Below are 22,251 nucleotides of genomic sequence, written 5' to 3'. Positions count from 1 at the left end.
CGAATGGGTGATCAGATCTTATTGAAATTAGATATTTAGAAGGATCATTTGCTTCGAGATATTGTTCTAAATCCTGATCAGATCCGGTGACATTGGGGGAGTTGGAGGGGGAGACCGGAAATCTTGGAAAACGTGAAAATTGAGGTATCTTTGTCTTACGAATGGGTGATCGGATTTTAATTAAACTTGATATGTAGAAAGATTTTATCTCTCAGATGCTCCATTTTCAATTCGAATCGGATCCTGGGATATAGGGGGTTGGAGGGGAAAAACAGAAATCTTTGAAACCGGAAATCTTGGAAAACGGTTAGAGTGGAGAGATTGGGATGAAACTTGCTGGGAAGAATAAGCACAAGTTCTTTTTACGTGATTGGCATAATTGGAACGGATCCACTCTCTTCGGGGGAGTTAGGGGTAGGGGGGATTGTTAATTTGGAAAAATTAGAAAAAATTGAGGGATTTTTAACTTAGGAACGGGTGACCGCATCTTAATGAAATTTGACATTTAGAAGGAACTCATGTATCAGAGCTCTTATTTTAAATCACGACCAGATCCGGTGACATTGGGGGGAGTTGGAGGGGGAAACCGGGAGTCTTGGAAAACGCTTGAAGTGGAGAGATCGGGATGAAACTTGGTGGGTAGAATAAGCAAATGTGGTAGATATGTGATTGACGTAACTGGACTGGATCCGATCTTTTTGGGGGAGTTAGGGGATCTAGTGCTTTTTCGAGTTTGGTGCTTCTGGACGTGCTAGGACGATGAAAATTGGTAGGTGTGTCAGGGACCTTTACAGATTGAATTGATAAAGTCTTTTTCCTGATAGATATTTAGAAGGACCTCATGTCTCAGAGCTCTTATTTTAAATCCCGACCGGCATTAAGCCTCTGATTTTCCTTTTAAATAAATCTATTGATTCTTAAAATTTTGCTAGAGCTCATGCCATATGAGCTCTTAGCTCTGATTTAATTTGTAGAACAGCCATTCAGACATATGTTTAAAATTTATTGTTTTAGTACTTTTTCCAAGATAGTGTCTTTTTTTGACGGGTCTCAGTCATTTAGGTCCTATGTATTTTGCTGAGTCAGAGAAATATTTAAATGTAAACATTTATGTGCTTTAAAGAACATTCCTTTTGTATCCATGTGCATTTTTCATTATCTTATTTATTCTTATTTATTTATCTGTATTTTCGTCATCCTTTATTTTGACCGTGGGGCAGGAACTTGGTCCTCTATCTCCCATTTTTTCTATCCTGTCTGATGCTTCAGGTTTGATACTCGAAATGTCCATTCGGATTTGATACTAGGGAAAGGAAAGGGCCCCTGTATGAGGCCCTTTGGGGCCCTCACTTATTGAATGCTTGACGGCTCAGGAGAGAAACATTCTAGAAGTGAGCATTGTTGTCCGGTCTTGAATCATCTCATCAGTGGGATAGATTTAAACATTTAATGAATAAAATAACTAATTACGAATATAATTATATTATTTATAATTCTAGTTAAATTATAACAATTATATAATTATAAATGTTTGATGATTAATAGAAAAAATAATTAACATTATTCTGAAAATGAAACCAAAAGTGAAAAATGAAACTTTAAAAAAGAAAACCAAAAGTTTGAAGCTTAGCAGATATAATTCAAAAATATTTGTATATATTTTAACAAGGAATTATCAAATAGCACAAAAATCCCGCCCCAGAAACAAAACCGGACTCCCATCTAGACTTAACTTCAGTGGAAACATTATGTATGATATTATGCTAAATCCCCTAAATTTCTCCAAAATATCCCTAGTAAATTCCTACTTTGAAAAAAAAAAACAAAAGTGCGTAAATTAGAGGTTTTAATTTGATGAAAGCTGAATTCGGCAGAATTCGAAAACAAATTTTTATCACAAATAGGAGTGAACCTAATATTCGCCCCTATATAAATATTTTCTTTCATCATATAGCGCAAAAATCCAGCCCCCGAAACAAAACCGGATTCCCATCAAGACCTAGCTTCAGCGGAAACATTATCTATGATATTTATGCTAAATCTGGGGGCTACAAGAGTAATAATCACGAGTGTGGGCAATTGAGGTCCCTCCTCCCCTCTTTGTTTTGAAAAATGCCTCCTTCTCCTAGATTTCCATGACTACCGTTTTGTATTCATATCAAAAATTTTACAAAAAAAAAAATTAAAATGCTATGAAAAAATACTAATTAGTAGTTTACCAATTAGTTTATTACAACTAATTAGTTTAATTTAGTTTGATGGTAGATTAATAGTAAAAAAAATATATTTAAAAACTAATAGTAAACTAATTAGTAGTTTAATAATTAGTTTAATACTACTAATTAGTTTAATTTAACTTAGTTTAATTGTAGATTAATAGTAAAAAATACTAAAAAATAATAGTAAAAATTCATGTTACTAAAAAGATTGAATTTAAAAAAAAAAAATTAAAAAAAAATGGGAATTGGTGCCATCTGTTGGTTTATGACCTTTTAGTTTGGTACTGCTGATGTGTTTAATTTTTGTATTTTTCAAACGTCAATTTTGATCAGTTGATTTAATTCTTTTATATTTCACTTCCAAGACAGGAAGAAAACTTTTGCCAATATTTTTTTCGTTATTTATTTATCGGTTAATGTGAATTCTGGCTGCCGTTACATTATATGAACATATAATTAAAAAATGTTGTGTATACTAAAGTAGTGATATATAAATACCAGGGTCGTACCAGGATTTTTGTTCTGGGAGAGGGGGTGCAAAAAACAACCACCTTTAAAATCGCATAAAAAAAATTTGTTTTATTCATTTTTATTCCGTTTTTACTATTTGGATCAATATTTCAGGATTGGGGGGGGGGCTTCTACCCTCCCCCCTTCCCATGGATATGGCCTTGATAAATGCTATAATGGTTTATTTTAGGTGGTTGGCAGTATTGATGCATTTGGCCTCAAGTACCGTGGAGAGATTCGTGCTCAGGATCCTGGTAGAGAGATAATTGATGAGATGGAAGAAATCGTAGTGAAGCTACTACTGAGGTATCGCGAAAGCAACCCACACACAGAACCATCTCGTTTGATCTTTTTCAGGGACGGTGTTTCTGAAGGACAATTTCAAGATGTAAGGTCAATTTCATCCTGCTCATTTATCGTTTATCGGTACTTGTTACTTATACAGAACACGCCCAAGAAATGAAGTTAGGTCAATCCTAATGAAATATACCAAAATATAATACTTTAGAAACAAAATTATTGAAACTACGACAAAGAATTTTAGAAAGCAGGTCGCACAGAGCTACTACTACTACTAACAATTCATCGCAGCACCAAACCGCCTGAGGCCAATACATCTTCGGAAACGGTCATCCTCCAACCTAATCTATTTAAGGCCTCTTTCTTTACACCCTCTCACGAAGTTTCCACGCATTATATTGAATACCTAATCACATAATCTACCCATTAAATATTTAATTAAAATTTACCTACATCGTAGTTTTGTCACTATAAATAAGCAAATCATAACCGATTGCAGAGGCACATCTGTTTTTATCTGATCTTACAGAGCAAAATTTTCAAGTGTGTTCCGGATAATTAACAAGTACCCTTTTATCTAATTTTCCTTTCCTTTAGCTAAATTTTGCTTCTATTTCCTCTTCGTTTAACTTTTTCTTTCAAGAGTTAGAACTTTATTAATAAATTGTAAAAATAAAAGTTTAATGCAAAACACCGATGCAAGCCTATTACAATTCTCCCTGCGATGACAGTTTCTGTCAATACGGCTTAAAAAGAGCTTTTATTAGCCCCCTCTCCGCCAAAATTTTTGCCCTACTCAGAAAAACATTATAAAAATACATACAAATGATTTTTGATAGGTTTTTAAAGTAGATTTTGTAACCCCCCCCCCTCAAAAAATAAATCCTGAATGTGCCCCTGTTACCATCTCAGAAAAATTATAATCAAAATTTGATGAAAAAACGTGTACAAACCTTTCAAAATCCTATGGGAAATGAGAAGCAAGACAACAATGAAGGCTATAAAAGCTCTTACTTGAAGGAAGGGCTATTTACTATCGATGGGGGTAAATTCTTCTACTTGCTGATGACCCGGTTGAAGGATATCCATCTTCCAGTGTCCTTGAAGAAGTGTCTACCCTGCAGTTTAAATTGACGCTATCCAAGTTAATGTTGGTATCTAACTTTTATTTAAAATCACCTTAGAGATTAGATATTATACAGGTAATTGCCCAAGGGGTCTCCCTCTGTACTATACTATACGTTTTAGGTGCGGCTTCCCTCGAATAAGAAAGGATCCTTATCTTATTCTCGTTTTATAAACGGTAAACTGTATTGTGTTGCATCCTGCTTACCTCTAGTTCTTCTGGGTAAAAATTTCTGTCTTAAATTTTGTGGTCCTTTAGATTGTGTGTTCCTTAGAAAAGAAGTATCCAACATTAGACTGTTCAGGTTGCATTGCTACTTTTTCCTCGGGAAAAGAAAGCAGTATCACTTTTTTTCTTTCTTTTGTTCTAAATTTGAAAAATTTGTCGTAGCCACCTTAAGCTTTCTCTCAATTAAATAAAAAAATAAGTTCTTTTAACTAAAAGTGAGGAGCGACATTAAAACTTAAAACGAACAGAAATTACTCAGTGTATGAAAGGGGCTGTTCCTTCCTCAACGTCCCGCTCTTTACGCTAAAGTTTGACTATTTCTCTCAATTTTACTTTATTGAGTAAGTAAGTAAAAAACTTTAGCGTACGTTAGTAAATAACTTTAACGTAAAGAGCGGGACGTTGAGGGAGGAACAGCTCGTTTTAAGTTTTAATGTCGCTCCTTACTTTCAATTAAAAAAACTTGTTTTTTTGTTGTTTTTTTAATTTCTGAACATTTTTGAATTAATACATGTTTGATTTTGGCTCTCCGCAAATGGATAATTAAAATGAAAGTTCCTGGACACGAATTACCATTCATATTTTTCAACTGATCCCAAATTTCTGATTGTATTTAAATTTTCCATGTATGTCTACTGGTCTTGATGGATCTTGATGGATTTAGACATAAAGGGTGTAAACTGTATAAATTTGTTTATTTCAGGTCCTCAAATGGGAATTCAACGCAATCCGTAAGGCTTGTAGGAGAATGCGTCCTGATTATTCACCACCGATTACGTTTATAGTTGTTCAGAAACGCCACAATACTCGATTTTTCGCAGAGCCAGGTGAACCCACGGTAGGAAGAGGCCAAAATGTTCCACCGGGTACAGTCGTTGACTCCTTGATTACGCACAGACAGGAGTTTGACTTTTTCATTTGTTCTCATGAGGGTATACAGGTAATTTGTCCTTCCTTCCTTTTTTACCACATTAAGTAGTGAATGGAAAACATTTAATTTCAGTCTTATCCAAATTCTGTTTTTTATATTCCATAGACGTTTTAAATATTCTGCTGTGTTTTTCCTTTTTTTTTTTTTTTTTTTTTAGCTGTTTTTGCGTTATTTATGCAAAAACTGTTTTGATGGTTTTGTGACATACAGTTAGTTGGTCCTTGTTCTTTTTTTTTACTAGAGTAAATAGTGAATGAAAATCATTTAATTCAACTCTAATATCTCTTTCTTATACCAAATCAAGATTTTTTCTAAATATTTTTACTAACATTTTAAATACTATTGTTTTGTTTTGCGAGGCCCTTTTATTAGTGTTTCCTTACTACGGATTTTCCGCAGATTTATAGAAAGTTGTCTGTCTGCGGACAAGAGAACGCAGTTACGGGATACGTGTGGAAAAACTGGAATTCTATTGAAAATGTTACATTCATTCTTTCCGTATAATATTTCCGCAAATTATTAGATACTCTGCTACAAATCCTAATTTTTGGTTCGATGTCAACAGGTCGTCATACCCGAATTTTGATACAGCCTGATTTGTGACTTTTTTCGTCCGTGGTATTGGACATTGTTACTTCTTGTTATTAGAGGTTTGGACAAGACCAAAAGAGAAAAGTGTGGAGAAGGAGATAAGTTTCAAGTCTAGGCGAAACGGCAAACTCGTAACTGTGAACAATTAAGGCAGAAAAAGTTGCTGGATTTTTGTGGTAATGTGATTGGACCATGAGACTTTATGGACATTAAACGCTTATATTAATTCTACTAAGTGCAAAACGATATCTACGGAGTTTCTACGAAAGTTTCTACAGTTAAACGTAATGCACCGATTTTAAAATGGAACTAGGCAAAGCACTGCATCATATCTATCAGGACACGTGTCTTTTTTTTTACATTCCTTGAACAGTTTTGAATATATATGTATGTATTTATAATTTTATAGACACTTTAAGTCCTTTGTCTTGTTTTTCCGAGATTCTTGTCCCAAAATCTTTTTCTTTCTTTCTTCCTTCTTTTTTTTGTATTAACGTATTATTCACATTTTAGATAATCTGTTTCGTTTTTGTAAGAATGATTCCAACTCCCTTTTTGCGTTCTATCCTCATTTTAAATTTTTTTTTTTTTTTTTTTTTTTTTTTTTTTTTTTTTTTTTTTTTTTTTTTTTTTTTTTTTTTTTTTTTTTTTTTTTTAGCTGAAATTGGAAATCTCCTCTCAAAGAATTGTGGATAAAGCTGAATCGGGTAGTGTGAGCAACTCGAAATCGAGTTGTACAGTTAGAATTTTAATAATCATAAAACGCTACGTCTTTAAATCAATTCAACGTTGTTTTTTTTTCTGTCTAAATTTTATTTTAGAAGCGTGAAAGAGAGGTAGGGAAGCATATACGTGAAGACTCCGTGAAGACACGGAGACTAGACCAAAAAATATATAAAGCTTAAAAGGCCTCTTGGTACTTAATTATGGCAGAACATACCTGGGTATGGCAGTGCATACCCAGTACTTATCATTCTGCTCAATTTGGCCGCTACCTCAACCATGTTTAATTGAGATCGCAATCAGTCTGTCAGCTGAATTTGGATTACAAGAATTTGGCATTTTTCCCTCGCAGACTTTCTGATCGAGGAAATCCAAAACAGTAGATTTACTTCTGCGCCATCTTTGATTTTTTTTTCCTAGCCAACTATAAACCACCTAGCCACCTATAAGCGAACAAAAAGAGATGTCGGGACTAATAATGCTTTTCTTGGTGATTTTTTGTGTTGTGATGTGTTGAGTAAGGGCGACACATTAGTTTAAGATCCGTCAGATAGATAGATAGATAGGTAGATATTTAGTGCAGGGTTGGTCGTGTTACATTTAACGAAATCAGACAATGATATTGTCGGTGGAGGATTTAATTAGGGCAACGGAGTTAATTGTCAATTAAGCTCATAAGACACAGAGAGGAAGAAGATAAACCGGAGAATAGAACTTGTGAACTTAATTTACTCTCTCTTTTTTTCCTTTTCCTTTCTCTTTCTCTCTTTCCCTCTTTTTATTTCTCTCTCCCTCTCTCTCTTTCTCTCTGTTTCTTTCTGTTTGTTATATATAAAACAAAATTCACATCATATGCTTTTATTACAACTTAAATCTGCCTTTTTTGCTAATGTAATTTAAACCGATTTTCTTATAGGGTACAAGCCGCCCCACTCATTATTATGTTCTCTTCGATGAGAACGAGTTCAACTCAAACGATCTTCAGATGTTGACCTACCATATGTGTCACATGTACGTTCGTTGCTCTCGTTCAGTATCAAATCCGGCTCCGAGCTATTATGCTCACCTTCTTGCCTTTCGAGGAAGACATCATCATGACAGGTAACAAGAATTAATTCAACATTTTGGCAATTATTAACCTTATTTTTTAACTTCTGGTGGTAAATTATCGTAGGTGAATGCCTCGTGTTATGTCTAATTCTCTAAATAAAAAATAAATACTATAGTCTTTCTAAAAAAAAAAAAAAAAACAGAGAATTACTGTGTTAGATTTATCTTTAGTTTGTATCAAGGAAATTGAAACACTGAATAAAAAACCAGCGTATTCAGTCAGCCGGTAGCAAACTATTAAAACTTAAACAAGCAAATATATTACCTCCGCCAAAGTCGTTTTCAGAAAAAAAAATATAATTTTTGGAAGTGAATTCTACAAGAAGAGAAAAGACACTGTATAAAAAAAAACAAAAAAAAAACAAAAACAGCCAGATATTCTCTAGCTTCAATTCTACTTATTATCTATTTTTATTTTTTGTCCTGCCCTCGCAAGCTCAGCTTTTCATGTGCTGTTAATCAGTTTTCATATTTTAATTTGCTTCGGGTAAATGAACCGAAATTTTGTCATCGAATCATGTCCTTTTTTCTAAGTCGCTAAGCTGGTTTTTGGCAATGAATGGTAAATTGGTTTGGGAAAAGTAGCCAGGCCTGGTCACTAAAGAGTTCCGTCTTGCATATTTGATTGACAGCAAAATTTCCTGATTTTTTTTTTTTTTGAAAATTTTTAGAAAATAAAATAGAACATCTTAAAAGAATATCAGTAATATCTTTACGTTGGTACCTGAAAGTCTATTTTGCTCCCTTGAAATAGATCGCTTTTGTCGATTTTAGGACCGATGACTTGTCAGAAAGAGACTAATCCAATTATACATATTATGACAATCTTTTCATGGGCGATGGGAAATCTGGCCATTGGACAGTAGGATCTTTCGGGAACCTGGCTTTGGGCTAGCTAAGCAAGTAAAACGAGTATAGCCTGAGAATTTAACGTACTTTGAGCGCCGGGTATATTCAAATTGAGTGTATACAAATTAAATACGTAATATTTTTAATAGTGTATTTAATTTTTATTGAAAAGGTAGCTTATAAGAGTGAGAATTTGCGCTGGTGCGACAAAAAGAAAACATTAGCGACAGCTTGCGTCTGGTGTCACTTTTTCAATTTTGCAATCGTTTCTCTGAAACTGAGATCAGACATACTTTGTTTTTTTATTATTATTAATAATTATAGTAAATAATTTTAATAATATCCTTCCTATAGCTTTGTGATTTCTCCCTCTCGTCGAAAACGGTTGAAGCCAACTTATGAACCTTAAAATATATGTAATGTCTGTAAAATTCCGACATCCAATTTCACGTCAGGGATAGTTCTATAGGGTGTAAATAAACTTTTTAAAAGAAAAATGAATATTTTGAATGTTTGAGTATTAACTCCAGTTGTGGGCCAGGCATCTACGGGATCTTGGCTTTCTTTCACCGAATCCTTGTATCTTTATTTTTCAAGCTAAAAAAAAAATCGTGGGATGTTCATTTCTTTTATTCTTAGAAGTAAAGACATTTGAATACACAGAATTGTGTTGAGGTACCACGGACTTTCAAGTGAAAACATTTTTCGCCCCCTGGCTCCATCTTCGGTCTGTTTACACATGAAAACCGGGATAATTTTTCTTCTGGTTTCATATTGAATTTTAGCCATGCGTAAATTTTCATTTTGTAGCCAAACCATTAAAAAAGCGTAAATTAATTCGGTAAATTTGATAATGCTTTTCTTTAATAAAAATTCAAACATTGACAAGGTAGTCTGTTGACTCATGTTGTATCCTGTTTACGCAGTATTTTGAGGAAATTCCTGGTTCTACAATCAAAGGATGAAGCCAATTCAGTTTAACGCACAATATGAGTCAATCAAACAGTTGGTTGCAACGAAGTAAGGTAGTAAGGAGCGACCCGGCTCAATAGCAGCCGAAACTCTAAAAAAGGGAATTTTGATTTCAATAGTTACATCAAAAGAATCGCATTTAAATGCTGATTTTAAATATATAAGTTTCATCAAGTTTAGTCTTACCCATCAAAAGTTATGAGCCTGAGAAAATTTGCCTTATTTTAAAAAATGGGGGAAAATGCCCCTTAAAAGTCATAGAAACGAAAATCACGCCATCAGATTCGGCGTATCAGAGAACCCTATTGTAGGAGTTTCAAGCTCCCATATACAAAAATGTGTAATTTATATTTTCTGCCAGAAGACAGATTACGGATGCATGTTTTTTTTTTTTTTTTTTTCTAGGGGTGATCGTATTGACCTGGTGATCCTAGAATGTCACGAGAGGGCTCATTCTAACGAAAATTAAAAGTTCTAGTGCCCATTTTAAGAGACGAAAAATTGGAGGCATCTAGGCCCCCTCCCACGCTTTTTTTCCCAAAGTCACCGGATCAAAGTTTTGACCTAGCCATTTTGTTCAGCATAATCAAAAAACTTGATAACTATGTCTTTGGGGACGACTTCATCCTCCACAACCCCAGGGGGAGTGCTGAAAGTTACAAACTTGGACCATTGCCTATAGTAATGGTTACTGGGAAGTGTACAGACGTTTTCAGAGGGACTTTTTCGTGTTCATGGAGAAATTTGTCATGAGTGAAGAGAATTTCCATGAGGGGGGAACAGATTTTCTAGCATTATTTAAAAATAAAACAATGAGAAATTGAATATAAAGAAAATTTCAACTGGAAGTAAGGAGCAGCATTAAAACTTGAAACGAACAGAAAATATTACCTCTATAAGGGGTTTTATCTCCTCCACAATACCTTGCTCTTCACGCTAAAGTATTTTTAGTAATTTCAACTATATATTCTACGGCCTTTGGGATTCAGGGGTCATTCTTAAAGAATTGGGACCAAATTCAAGCTTTGGTGTAAAGAGCGAGGTATTGACGAGGGGGCGAATCCCCTCATATACGCAATAAAAATATTCAAATATAGAAGTTCATTACGTAAGTTAAATCGTAAGTTACACATATTTATTACTAACATAAACGTTCGTAAAAAAAAGTTCTTATAAGTAACCAAAAATGGGCTCCTCCCCTACCTCTTTTTATGAAAATTGTCTGATCAAAGCTATGAGAAAGCTGTTTAGCCAAAAAGAAATAATATGCAAATTTGGTGTGATTATTCATGTGCGGTGAGCCAACATCAAAGCATGTATTAATTCAAAAACGTCAAGAATTTTTTTTTTTTTTTTTTTTTTTTTTTCTTTTTTTTTACTGCAAGCAAGGAGTGACATTAAAAACGAACAGAGATCATTCTGTATATGAAAGAGGTTGTCCCCTCCTCAACGCCTCGCTCCAGAACTTTGACAAAGAGTCAAACTTTAACGGAAAGAGCGAGGCGTTGAGTAGGGGACAACCTCTTTCATATACGGAACAATTTCTGTTCGTTTCAAGTTTTAATGTCACTCCTTACTTGCAGCTAAAAAAAATGTTTTTCTTTTATTTTATTTTAATAACATACAGAAAATGCCGCCATTCTGGGAGTTTTTATAATGGGTATCTGAGGTAAAAAAAAAATTAAATACAATATTTGTGCTTTACATAATATAAGCGATATTTTCAGAATAAGAAGAAAAAATAAGGATTATATTTATAGTTGAATAAAAGTGGAACACTAAAGGGATGAACATAGCAAAATATGTTAATCGATATTCCCAAAATGATGTTGTCTTTTTATCTCATTTTACTTATGATTTGGCGTGATCTTGACTAATTTTAACAATAAACGTATCAAGGTATAGCTTAGATTTTTAGCTGTTCAGTGGCATTTACGTTTATTTGTCAGTTCTGATTTGACAACAATATGTTAGGCTTAGATTTTTACATCGTTTATCGTTCAGTCACTTTGTCTTGTTCAGTTCATTGCCAATTAATGGCAATTAATTTGTCTTTTGTTACAGCAATCCAGAGACTTGTTGCTTCCAGAGCTCCGTGTTAGGATATATTTTTTCTGATTTTCTACTCATGGCTTGCACGCGTTCTTTATTTTTGAACTTGACGCTCCCTAAATGTTAAAACTACGTAGATGTAGGCTATATGCTGTCTTTCCTATTAAAAATTGAGTTCCCACGTGTCCTTGGCACTTGAATTTGAATTTTGGCATTTGATTTTTTTTTTTTTTGCTTTTTTTTCGCTGTGGTAACCGGTAACTTCGTTGCTCAGACTAGGTTTTATCTAAAAAAAAATAAAATTACATTACTTTTTGTGTAGAGAATTACTTTTGTGAAATTTTGTGTGAAATACTAAATTTTGGCAAAAATCAGTGAATTTTAATTGACCCTTTTTTATTTTTAGCATGATGCGTAGGGGAATTCAGAACCCTCGTCAGCAAACGGAGATGCTGGAAAATTCCTCCAGGACGAGACCAATGTTCTATGTTTGAAGATGACATTCTTTCATTGATTTTGTGTGTGTATGCTAACCTATCGTGTATTTTAGGCTGGGCCATAGATTTTTATGCTTAGAGAAGTAGTTTCTTTAGGGGGGGGGATGGAAATTGGTCGATTTTATGAATAAGCTATGCTAATGAAGATAATGTAAAATTTGGTTCAGTCGTGTGTGTCAAAACTTATGGTCCAGTCAGTTTTATATTTAGTTAATAGATTTGCTGAAAGACAAAATGATCAACTTTAAAAAACCAGAGGAGATTGCTGTTTTAAATTTAAAATTTAAAAAAACATTTTTTTTTTTTTAATTTCCCTGTCTATGCTTTATGGTGTGTTCCAGTAATTGCATTTTTAACTTATGGAGATTTTGCCAATATTGCTAAATTTCAAATTTGTTCCTTAGGTGAGGAAAGTCGGTAAAACTTCCTGAGGAAAGTCGGTAGGAATTTCCTGATTTTAATAGTTCCACAGGGTTAGCTGCTCGTCATACTCAAACCCAATTGAAGCGGACCTCTAACTCCAATGGGGATTTATGTTACCTTGAAAATTCGCTAAATTCTGATTTATTCGCACCCTTATGTAAAGGGTTTTGAAATTTGAAGGAAACGTTACCCCTCGTCCAATAAATTGGACGCATTCGCCTCAGCTTCGCTATAGATGCAAAGTCTCACTGTAATTCCATTGGATTATTAAACAGAACTGTCAATTGAATTATTAATTGAAAGAATTATTATTAGAATTGAATAAAAAAAAGAATTAAAATTATAAAAAACAAAAAAAGAATTGAAATTGATTGAAGAATTATTAATTGAAACACAAGTTAATTGAACCGAACCCGAGAGTTTGAAGTATATCAGAGTGGGGATGGGTGGGAAGTAGTCCATTCTGACTCTTGCTTTCACTGGGAGGTAGCCTTTTCCCTATCTTAGAAGACACCCCCGCAGATATGGTTATGTTTTTGGGTCGTTACGGGAATCGCCATTTTAAATTAAATATTCAGTGGTAGTGATTGACATCTTGCTTATAGTGGAACCCTTGCCTAGGGTGCTAATGTAGAGAAAGGCAATTGATCCCTTCCCTTTGAAATTATATCTATTTTTTATATTCATTTTAAGGAATCCTTCTCGCTGCCCTCCATTTTCTTGAATTGGTAGCACTACCCTCTCCCTGGTGTGGGTGTAGTTTGCTTTCATGGATTTTTCTCCTATATTTATAAAAGTTTTGTCACTGTCCAAAGTAAAAAGTGGACCATTTTGCCTGAAAATTTCTTCTTATGAATCTTAGGGGGAAACCTCCCTCCTTGTTTGTAGGTTGGCTTGTTAAATTGTATGTTGTTGGAAAAGAAACCACCATTTTGAGAGTAAATATCCGATTGCCAGCTTGCTTATAAGAGAAGAATCTCGTCTAGGTTTAGGATTTTAAATTTTGGTGTTGAGGATATTTTGATATTTTGTGGTTTCTTTCTAATTTCTTCTTTCTCATTACTTAATTGTCTTCTTCTGTGTGTCATAGGGAGGTGTAGAGAATGGAAATGACTTTTATTTTATTATTGTGTGGGAGGGGGATAAATGGCATCAAAGACAGGTTTATATACTAGATTTTTGTTGGGAGGAGGGTGGTGCTTTCCTAAATAGTTTTTGCTTTGGGATGGGGGTAGAAGCTGGAGAAATTTTCTGGGGAAAGGATGTCGAATCTGGTAACCTCGTCCCTTCTATGTATGGTTTTGATTAAAGATATAATAATTGTGTTGGTTGGGCTATTACTAATACATAAATAATTTAAAAACATATTTTTAAATTATTAAATCATAATTTAAAATCATATTTTATTAAATTATAATATTATAATTAAATTATAATTAATTATAATTAAATTATAAATTATCATATTTTATTAATTATTAAATTATAAATCATATTGTTGCATATTCGCAACAGTTGTTGTAGCAACACAATCGACTGATAGTGTAAATAAATGTAAATAAAAGGTGCTTGAAGTAGTTCGAAGCAATTTGCTTCAAAAAGAGGGTGGAGAGGAATTATTTAAAAAGCAAAAACTAAATCAATCCCTCCCTTGTGCACTTCCCTGAGGTGTTTATCAAAAGATGTCGCAGTCTTTGCTCTATAAAATGTCTTCTTGAAGGATAAACAAGAAATTGTATAGTTTTGTTTTCTCATCACTATTTTCATTATTTTATCACTTGTGTTGTATTGTATAATCAGATATTAAAGGCTAGCAACAACATGTTTCTTTTTGTACACTTTTTACACTTCTTTCGTTCTTTTTTAGTTTCTCTTCCTCTTGTCTGGTTTAATAAGGAGACACTTTCGCATAATCTCATCATCGAAATCAAATTCCGAGCCCTGCAGTTCATTGCTATAGCTCAGATCGAACTTTGGATCCCGTATTGCCAAGCTGAGATCAAATCCACTGTAGTATTTTTTTTATTCTTGATTTTCTTTATTCGTCGGAATAGTTATTAAAGAGTGAAAAAGTGTTTAGATTTTTTTTTTCTTTGGATTGTGCAAAAAACAGTAAATTATTAAATCCAAATTGTAAAATATCCTCGCATTTGCATTGTAAAGATTTTTTTGGTTCAATCAAAAAAAGAAAGAAAAAAAACTTGTAAATCTTACGTATACCGAAAGAACATGAGGAACTGACAAGAGGGGGAACTGTTGCTGGTGTCGACAAAAAAACGGAAAACATTCCAGTGTTTGGTGACACTTGACTTTTCTTTTTCTTTTTTTTTAGTATAATAAATAAGACGAGCGGGATACCGTTGTCCTGAAAACAGCCATGATACCCCTTTCAATGTGATGTTCGAGAACGGATGGGATTTACAAAGTTATTAGTAATCCAAATCAAAACCCTTTGGCAAAAATAAAAAAAAAAACACTTGCAAATCTTACGTCAACCCAAAGAACATGAAAACTAACAAGAGGGGGAACTGTTGCTGGTATCGACGAAAAAACTGAAAACGTTCCAATGTTTGGTGACACTTGACTTTTCTTTTCTTTTTTTTTCTTTTTTTTTAGTATAATAAATAAGACGAGCGGGATACCGCTTTCCTGAAAACAGCCTAGATACCCCTTTCAAAATGATCTTCGAGAACGGACAGGATTTACAAAGTTATTAGTAATCCAAATCAAAATCTTTTCGCACAAAAAGAAAAAAAAACACTTGCAAATCTTACGTCAACCGAAAGAACATGAAGAACTGACAAGAGATGGAACTGTTGATGGTGTCGAAGAAAAAACTGAAAACGTTCCAGTGTTTGGTGACACTTGACTTTTCTTTTTTCTTTTTTTTGTACTAAATAAGACGAGCGGGATTCCGCTGTCCTGAAAACAGCCGTGAAACCCCTTTCAAAATGCTCTTCGAGAACGGACAGGATTTACAAAGTTATTAGTAATCAAAATCTTTTTGCAAAAAAAGAAAAAAAAACACTTGCAAATCTTACGTTAACCAAAAGAACATGAAGAACTGACAAGAAAGGGAACTGTTGATGGTGTCGACAAAAAAACTGAAAACGTTCCAGTGTTTGGTGACACTTGACTTTTCTTTTTTCTTTTTTTTAGGACCATAGCAGGAATGTCCTCCATAAAACCCATTTGAGACTTTCTCCAAGGATATGGGCTGAGGAGTGCGAAAACACATTCGTCATGAATTCCTGTTTGGCCCTTAGTCCTGTTTATCAGATATCTCTCTTGTAAACTTCGTTTAATTTCAATATTTCATCCACGGGTCTAGCTATTTATTAAATATCCTATCGCCCTGTTACTGTTCTTTCTTGGTGAACCAACTACGAAACGACTGGACAGAATCCACTAATTAGCTGGCTTCTAAAAAATGCTGGCGACCGATGATACATCTATATCTATATATATAAAAATAAGTTGTCTGTCGAGTGACGTCATTTCGCCATGAAGTTAGTTGTCGTCATGTTAGTTATGACGATGACGTCATTAAAGGTATTTAAGAAAATCGTTCAAAGACAAATTTTTAATTGTAAGAAGATCGTGGACGGAAAAACGTTTAATTGTAAAATGACTGAAGAACCTACATGGCAACAGCCGAGGAAGCTACTCAAAGAGTCTATGCCAAAAAACTTGCGGCTGATAGAGAAAGTAAGAAAAGAAAGCGTGCCGAGGAATCACAAGAACAGCAAGAAAACAGGCTTGCGGCTGATAGAGATAGTAAGAAAAGAAAGCGTGCCGAGGAATCACAAGAACAGCAAGAAAACAGGCTTGCGGCTAAAGAACGCAAATCCGCGCAGTTAGATGAAAATCCACCTGGACAGCGAGAGTCAAAACTGAAAATAATAGCGATGATGATTGGGTTTGGGATTTTGACTTGGATAAGGTCATCAATGCCCACCAGATCTTAGTTAAAAAAACAAAGGTTCGGTGATATGTATTTCATAGTGACGCTGAAAAATAAAGAAGAAAAAGAAAACTGAAAAAAGAAAAAAGGTAAAAAACTAAATTATTTCATCATATACCAATTCAAAAACGAATGTATATACAGACCGGGACACAGGGAATATAAATGACGACCGGGACACTCAAAGAGAAATTACAGACTGGGACACAAATGACGACTGGGACACAAATGACGACCGGGACACGGAATATAAATGACGACCGGGACACTCAAAGAGATATTACAGACTCGGACACCGGGACACAAATAACGGCCGGGACAGAGGGAATATAAATGACGACCGGGACACAACTACAACGGGGACGCCGGGGGCACAGGGGGGATATATAAATGACGATGGGGACACAGGGAATGTTCGATTAGCAATCACCATCAACAAAGCTCAGGGGCAATCATTAGAATAATGAGGTATAGATATGAATACGGATTGTTTTTCCCGTGGACAATTATATGTTGCATGTTCAAGAGTCGGTAAACCTGACAATCTATTTATATGTACAGACAATGGGACAGCGAAGAATGTTGTATATTCGCAAGTTTTACGTAATTAAAAACATATATATATATCTATCTATATTCACAGGTGGGACACAACTAAAATGGCGCGTAACGACTTGTGCGCGCGGGGGGGAGGGGAGCACGCAAACCTTCATGCGCAGGGTTGAGTCGTGAAGTGTATTTTTTAACCTTCAGTTGATTTTTAGTTAGCTCTGGAGTAGGCTTTTATCTGAATAGTAAGCTTTGTTTTTCTTTCTACTTTCGATTTCTTTTTACTAGCCTAGGAAGAGTCTAGAGAGAAAGAGTAAAGCTTGGGACAGGGATAGAGTTCTGTATTATTTGAGATGTCTGTCCTAAGAGAAAGTAATAATTAACAAAAAAGAATTTTGGGCTTGACACCGTGGAGCCATATGGTGGTGTGTCGTGTTACTTACACTGGTAAGTAACGGGCCGCGTTACGGGACTGGTAAGTAATGGGCCGCGTTACTTACACTGGTTACCAGCGTTGGTGCCGGAGAACATAAACTAGTGGCCTAAGGACTGCTCCTAGCTACCGTTCCATTAAGATTATTAGCAGCAGAAGAGACCACGACAGACCGTGGCCCGTCTCGACTGCGAGACCATATCCTAGCACCGTCAGTAGTAGTACTGGTAGTGCTGGACCACGTACATAGAGGGCACTGAGAAAGAATACTGCCATCAATTTTTTCCTGTTTGGTAATTTGATTTTAACGGGGTTTGGCTCTTTTCCTTTCAACTCTTCTTCGGCTTCAGCCTCCAGCTTATTCTAGATTTTCATCCACTCTTCAATAAATGCTGCCCATGGATTGTCGCAAGACAAAACTCTATGTCGTAATAAAGTTAAAATTGTGTTATTTTTTTATTTTATAGTATAATAATCTATAGTATTTTCATAGCTTTTGAAGCAGTTGATCCATTATTGTAATATTTTTCAAAAAAAAAATTACGTTGTGCAAGTCTATCCTGCCAAAAAAGGGGGAGAAAATATAATAAATAGAAAAAAAAGCAGAGAAAACGAGGGTAGTGTCAGCCAGTGGAACAACATGAAGAGAAGACAAGCAAATATTTCGAAAAGTACCTGCACCAAGTCGTCCTCAGTGCCAAAAAAAAGCCAGTGTGGTCTCAGAATGTATTTACGTGTAAGCCTAGCTATTAAAAATGCCCAATTTAAACAAAACTTTAAGTAACTAATAGCTTTCGACGTTTGAAGACATGGAAATTTTCATTCTGATTCAACTGAATAATAATTTGAAATAAAGATTTAGCACCATTTCCAAGGGGGTTTCAGACTCTTTTCTAAAATTTTCTAAACTCTCTCCTTGCAATTACAAATTACCATTCACTATGTTAAATATGACATCATACCCAAAAACATAACTAATCCCAAAAAAAAACATTGCTTATACCATTTCTTGTCAAAAAAAGAGATGCAATCATCTAAAAAAGTGAATGTCGTTGTTGATCCTTGTTGTCCTTGTGAATGTCCTTGGTGGAGTAGGACTGTAATTATTCCGTAGTAGACTTTCAACCATGCTGATTTAAAGAACCTAAAATGGATCTTACGTTGTGTAATGGATCTTCCGTAAATAAACTATGGTAGACGATATTATCCCTTGATAAAGATATTAGATAACTCATACTCAGTTTTGGTGTTATATTTTCTCACAATAGCAAGACGACATTTATTAGGCATTGACAATATAAACTTTATTGTAAACTATGAGATGTTCAAGTACCTGTAATAGTAAAAGTAATCTCAACTTAACAAAATCCGTAAAAATAGGCATAATAGAAATTCTTTTTTTTAATCTTATGTAACAAAAATCCATCAAAATATAGTCTACGAATTTGTCTGCTTTTGACTTTTTTTTTTGCAACACTTCAAGAATATAACCTCGAACGCAGGAGCAATGTGACAAAGAGGCTAAGTTTTTTCGTCGCAGCACTCCGAGAAGGGGCTAGTTTAGTTGCATTTTTATTAAACAGTCTAGTGTTGAATAATCACCAGTGGCATTTTCCACCAGATTCTGCAATGTAACTTAGATTGAATTGAATTGGCAACTGAAAATCATGCTGAATTGCAATACATTGGTGTGGCCTATTCTGTGCGTCCATAATCATAATGTCAATTTTTCGCAGAAAGAAAGCACCATTACTGGGATCTGTGTTTCATACTCCTCCAAACTCATTCAAGTTTTCAGCAAGTTGCTTTTCAGCTTCATTTCAAGTCTTTTTGGCGTAAGAATTTTTCTGGCCTAGTGGACAGTTTGAGGTGAAATATAAAACCAAAAACGGAATAGACATGAATTCTAAAGTCACTTCAGACTCACTCTGAATCTGATCCATGGTATTAAAGATGTTGACATCGTCTTCCTGCAAATGTCTAACGCAAGAAAGACCCATGAGTGTATGAGAGAAGTCACACCGAAATCGACTAGACACAAACAAATGTTTCTGTGTCTATATCAAATGTCTATAATGTCTAGATAAAAAATTAAGCAATGTGAAGGACAGTTCAGAGGTTTTCTTAACATCAACTTTCTCAACTCTCATTTATCTTTCGCAGCATTATAGGTGAACACATTGACAGCATAACGTTCCTAATGCCCAGGTATTTACTATAAATTGGAACTCTAAATGTTGGGAGTCACCACATCCTCGAACCCCCAATATTTATACTCATTTTCAGTAAATTGAATCAGGATTTTGTAAATAAATGCTATGTAAAAAGTAAAAAATAGGAAGCTGAACTCAGTTTATAAAAACAGCATAACTCTTTCTCCTTTCCAAATTTTCTATAATTTCGTTTATCTGTTTCTTCTTGTAACTTCTTCCATTCTTTCAACTGCTAAGAATTAGGGAGGGGAATTTTGAAGACTATCTGCAGAGATTCCTATTTTCCTTTCCTTCCCAATAAGAAGATGAATTCTTTATATTATTAAATGCTTTAATTTTTCCCATATGCCTCACACGGGGGCGTATACACATATCAATACGGGAATCACATCAATATATAGTGGTGGCTGATGATTTGACTCTTAACTCTAAGATAATTTGAACTGGTTATACTTAAGCATTTCTAGCAAATCTTCTTTCTTCATTTCAAGCCACTCAAAATGTTAACTCTCTTTAACTATTTCTTTCATGACACGTTCAAATTTGGGATGTTCTGTGTTTGACACTTGTCTCTCTGGCAGCTACATATCGTGGCAAAAAAAAACCATTAATTGGAGGACCATAAATCAATGCCCTCCATAAGTCCGTTCAAGACTTTCTTCAAGAATATGGGCAGATGTGTGCTAAAGCACGTTCTTCATGACTGTCTGTTAAAGCCCTTGGTACTATTTATTACATAAATGCCCTTTTTAGTCATTTATCTTTCATTTTAATGTTTCAACCCCGGGCCTAGCTATTATTAAATATCCTTTTACCCTGTTAATATCACCCTTTGTTTAATTGACTACGAAACGTCTGGAAAGAATCCCCTAATTAGCTGGCTTTTGAAAAATGCAGGTAACCGATGATACATTTAGGCATAAATTTAGCATGCAAAATCCAAGAGTAAATTTTGTACTTCAATTTGAAGGGGTCGTTCATTGCCTTTGGTTTGTGCTACGCGAACCTCAATCCATGCAGGTGAATCGTAAAGTGTTATTTTTAATCTTGAGTTGATTTTTAGTTAGTTCTTGATATTACTTTTACCTAAATAATAGCTTTGCTTTTTTTCTACTTTTGACTTCTTTCGACTAGAGTAGGTAGAGTCTAGAGAGAAAGGGTATAGTTTGGTATTACGAGGTGTCTCTAGAGTCGTGTTGCTTGATAATGCAGCGCTAATCAGGTGGTAAAGTTCCTCTAAGGCTAGATAGGAATGCGAGACCAAAGTGTGAATGTGAATGTGAGGATGGAGTGCTGTATTATTTGAGATATCTTTCCCGAGGAAAAGTAATAGTTAACGAAAAAAAAATGTGTTTGACACCGTAGGCTAGTATTTCGGTGCAGAGTTGAGTATGGACCGCGTTACTTACACTTGTTACCAGCGTTGGTGCCAGAGAACTTACATTAGTGGCTTCAGGACTGGTCCAAGCAGCCCGCTAGATTACAAATTATGGCGGCAGAAAAGACCACGAGGCACCATGGCCCGCCTCGACTGTGACACCATACCCTAGTACCATCAGCAGTGGTATTGATGGTGCTGTCCCACGTACATTGGGGGCACTGGGAAAGAATATTGCACATCGACTTCCTTACTATCAGGTAGTGTGATTTTGATGAGCGTTGGTTCTTTTCCTTTCAACTCTTCTTCGGCTTCAGCCTTCAGTCTATTCCTCATCTTCAGTAAATTTTACCCATGGATTGTCGCAACACAAAGCTGTTTGTCGTAATGAAATTACAACAATTTTGGTAAATTTTATTTATTTTATAGTGCAATAATCTGTAGCATTTTTTGCAGTTATTGAAGCAGTTGTTGTAATGTTTTAATATTTTTCAGAAAATTCTTACGTAGTGTAAGTCTATCTTTTAAAAACACCCTTTTGTAGACGAAACTTTAAGAAACGGGTAGCTATCGATTTATGAGAAAAGGTAATTTTCATTAAGACTCAACTGAATAATAATTGTGTTGCGAGAGCAACACTTTGGTTTTGTTGCGTTTTTTTTCCAGCACCCTGATTTCAGCTTATTCCTAGAAAGTGGCAAGGGTCTAGCCTCTGCGGTTCTTATGGAAAGTGTGGACCTTAGGCCGGATTGATGAATATGACTTTGCATTTTTGAAAGCTTCGTAGAACTCTTGCCTGGGACCAAAAAGGATGGTTTTTGCTTGTCCCTGAGCCAGAGCCTATAGTGTGTGAAGTGACTTGGGAGTTGTATAGCCTATGTCAGAGAGAACTATCTGAAGTTATGCAGTCAAGCTTTCGTTTCATCAAAACATGTTTCTGCTTTCGAGTGGAAAGCTCCGTTCTAGCAGGCAAGCAGGCAGGCACCAGTTTCAAATTGAAGAGGGACTAAAATCCAATAGCTAAATACATGCGGCAATTACCCGGCCTGACAGCCAATATATCTTCTTTGAGTGATAAATAGAAAAATTTACAGAAACAAAAAAGTGGAGACCGAAAGTGCTGCCATCTATTGTTTCTACCCATTTCTGTTCGTGATTTCAGCTGAGTGTTATCATTCGGTGT

At 34.9% G+C, this 22,251-nt stretch overlaps 1 protein-coding gene across 3 annotated transcripts in view; it reads left to right on the top strand.

Annotated features, from left to right (window-relative positions):
• LOC136040200 (protein argonaute-2-like) overlaps positions 1 to 14,351 on the top strand; it is a 121,565-nt gene extending 107,214 nt beyond the window's left edge. For all 3 annotated transcript variants that reach the window (XM_065724354.1, XM_065724353.1, XM_065724352.1), the window contains 4 exons: positions 2,920 to 3,117; positions 5,087 to 5,323; positions 7,545 to 7,729; positions 12,018 to 14,351. In XM_065724354.1, coding sequence (XP_065580426.1) covers positions 2,920 to 3,117; positions 5,087 to 5,323; positions 7,545 to 7,729; positions 12,018 to 12,105 — 708 coding nt within the window. In that variant the 3' untranslated portion in view covers positions 12,106 to 14,351. The remainder of the gene's footprint in view (positions 1 to 2,919; positions 3,118 to 5,086; positions 5,324 to 7,544; positions 7,730 to 12,017) is intronic.
• Positions 14,352 to 22,251: the final 7,900 nt, after the last annotated feature.

The sequence above is a fragment of the Artemia franciscana genome, chromosome 20 (genome assembly GCF_032884065.1).
Source record: "Artemia franciscana chromosome 20, ASM3288406v1, whole genome shotgun sequence".
NCBI classification, from domain to species: Eukaryota; Metazoa; Arthropoda; class Branchiopoda; order Anostraca; family Artemiidae; genus Artemia; species Artemia franciscana.
The sequence above is the reverse complement of the archived record's forward strand: the minus strand, read 5'-3'. Positions and strand labels throughout refer to the sequence as shown.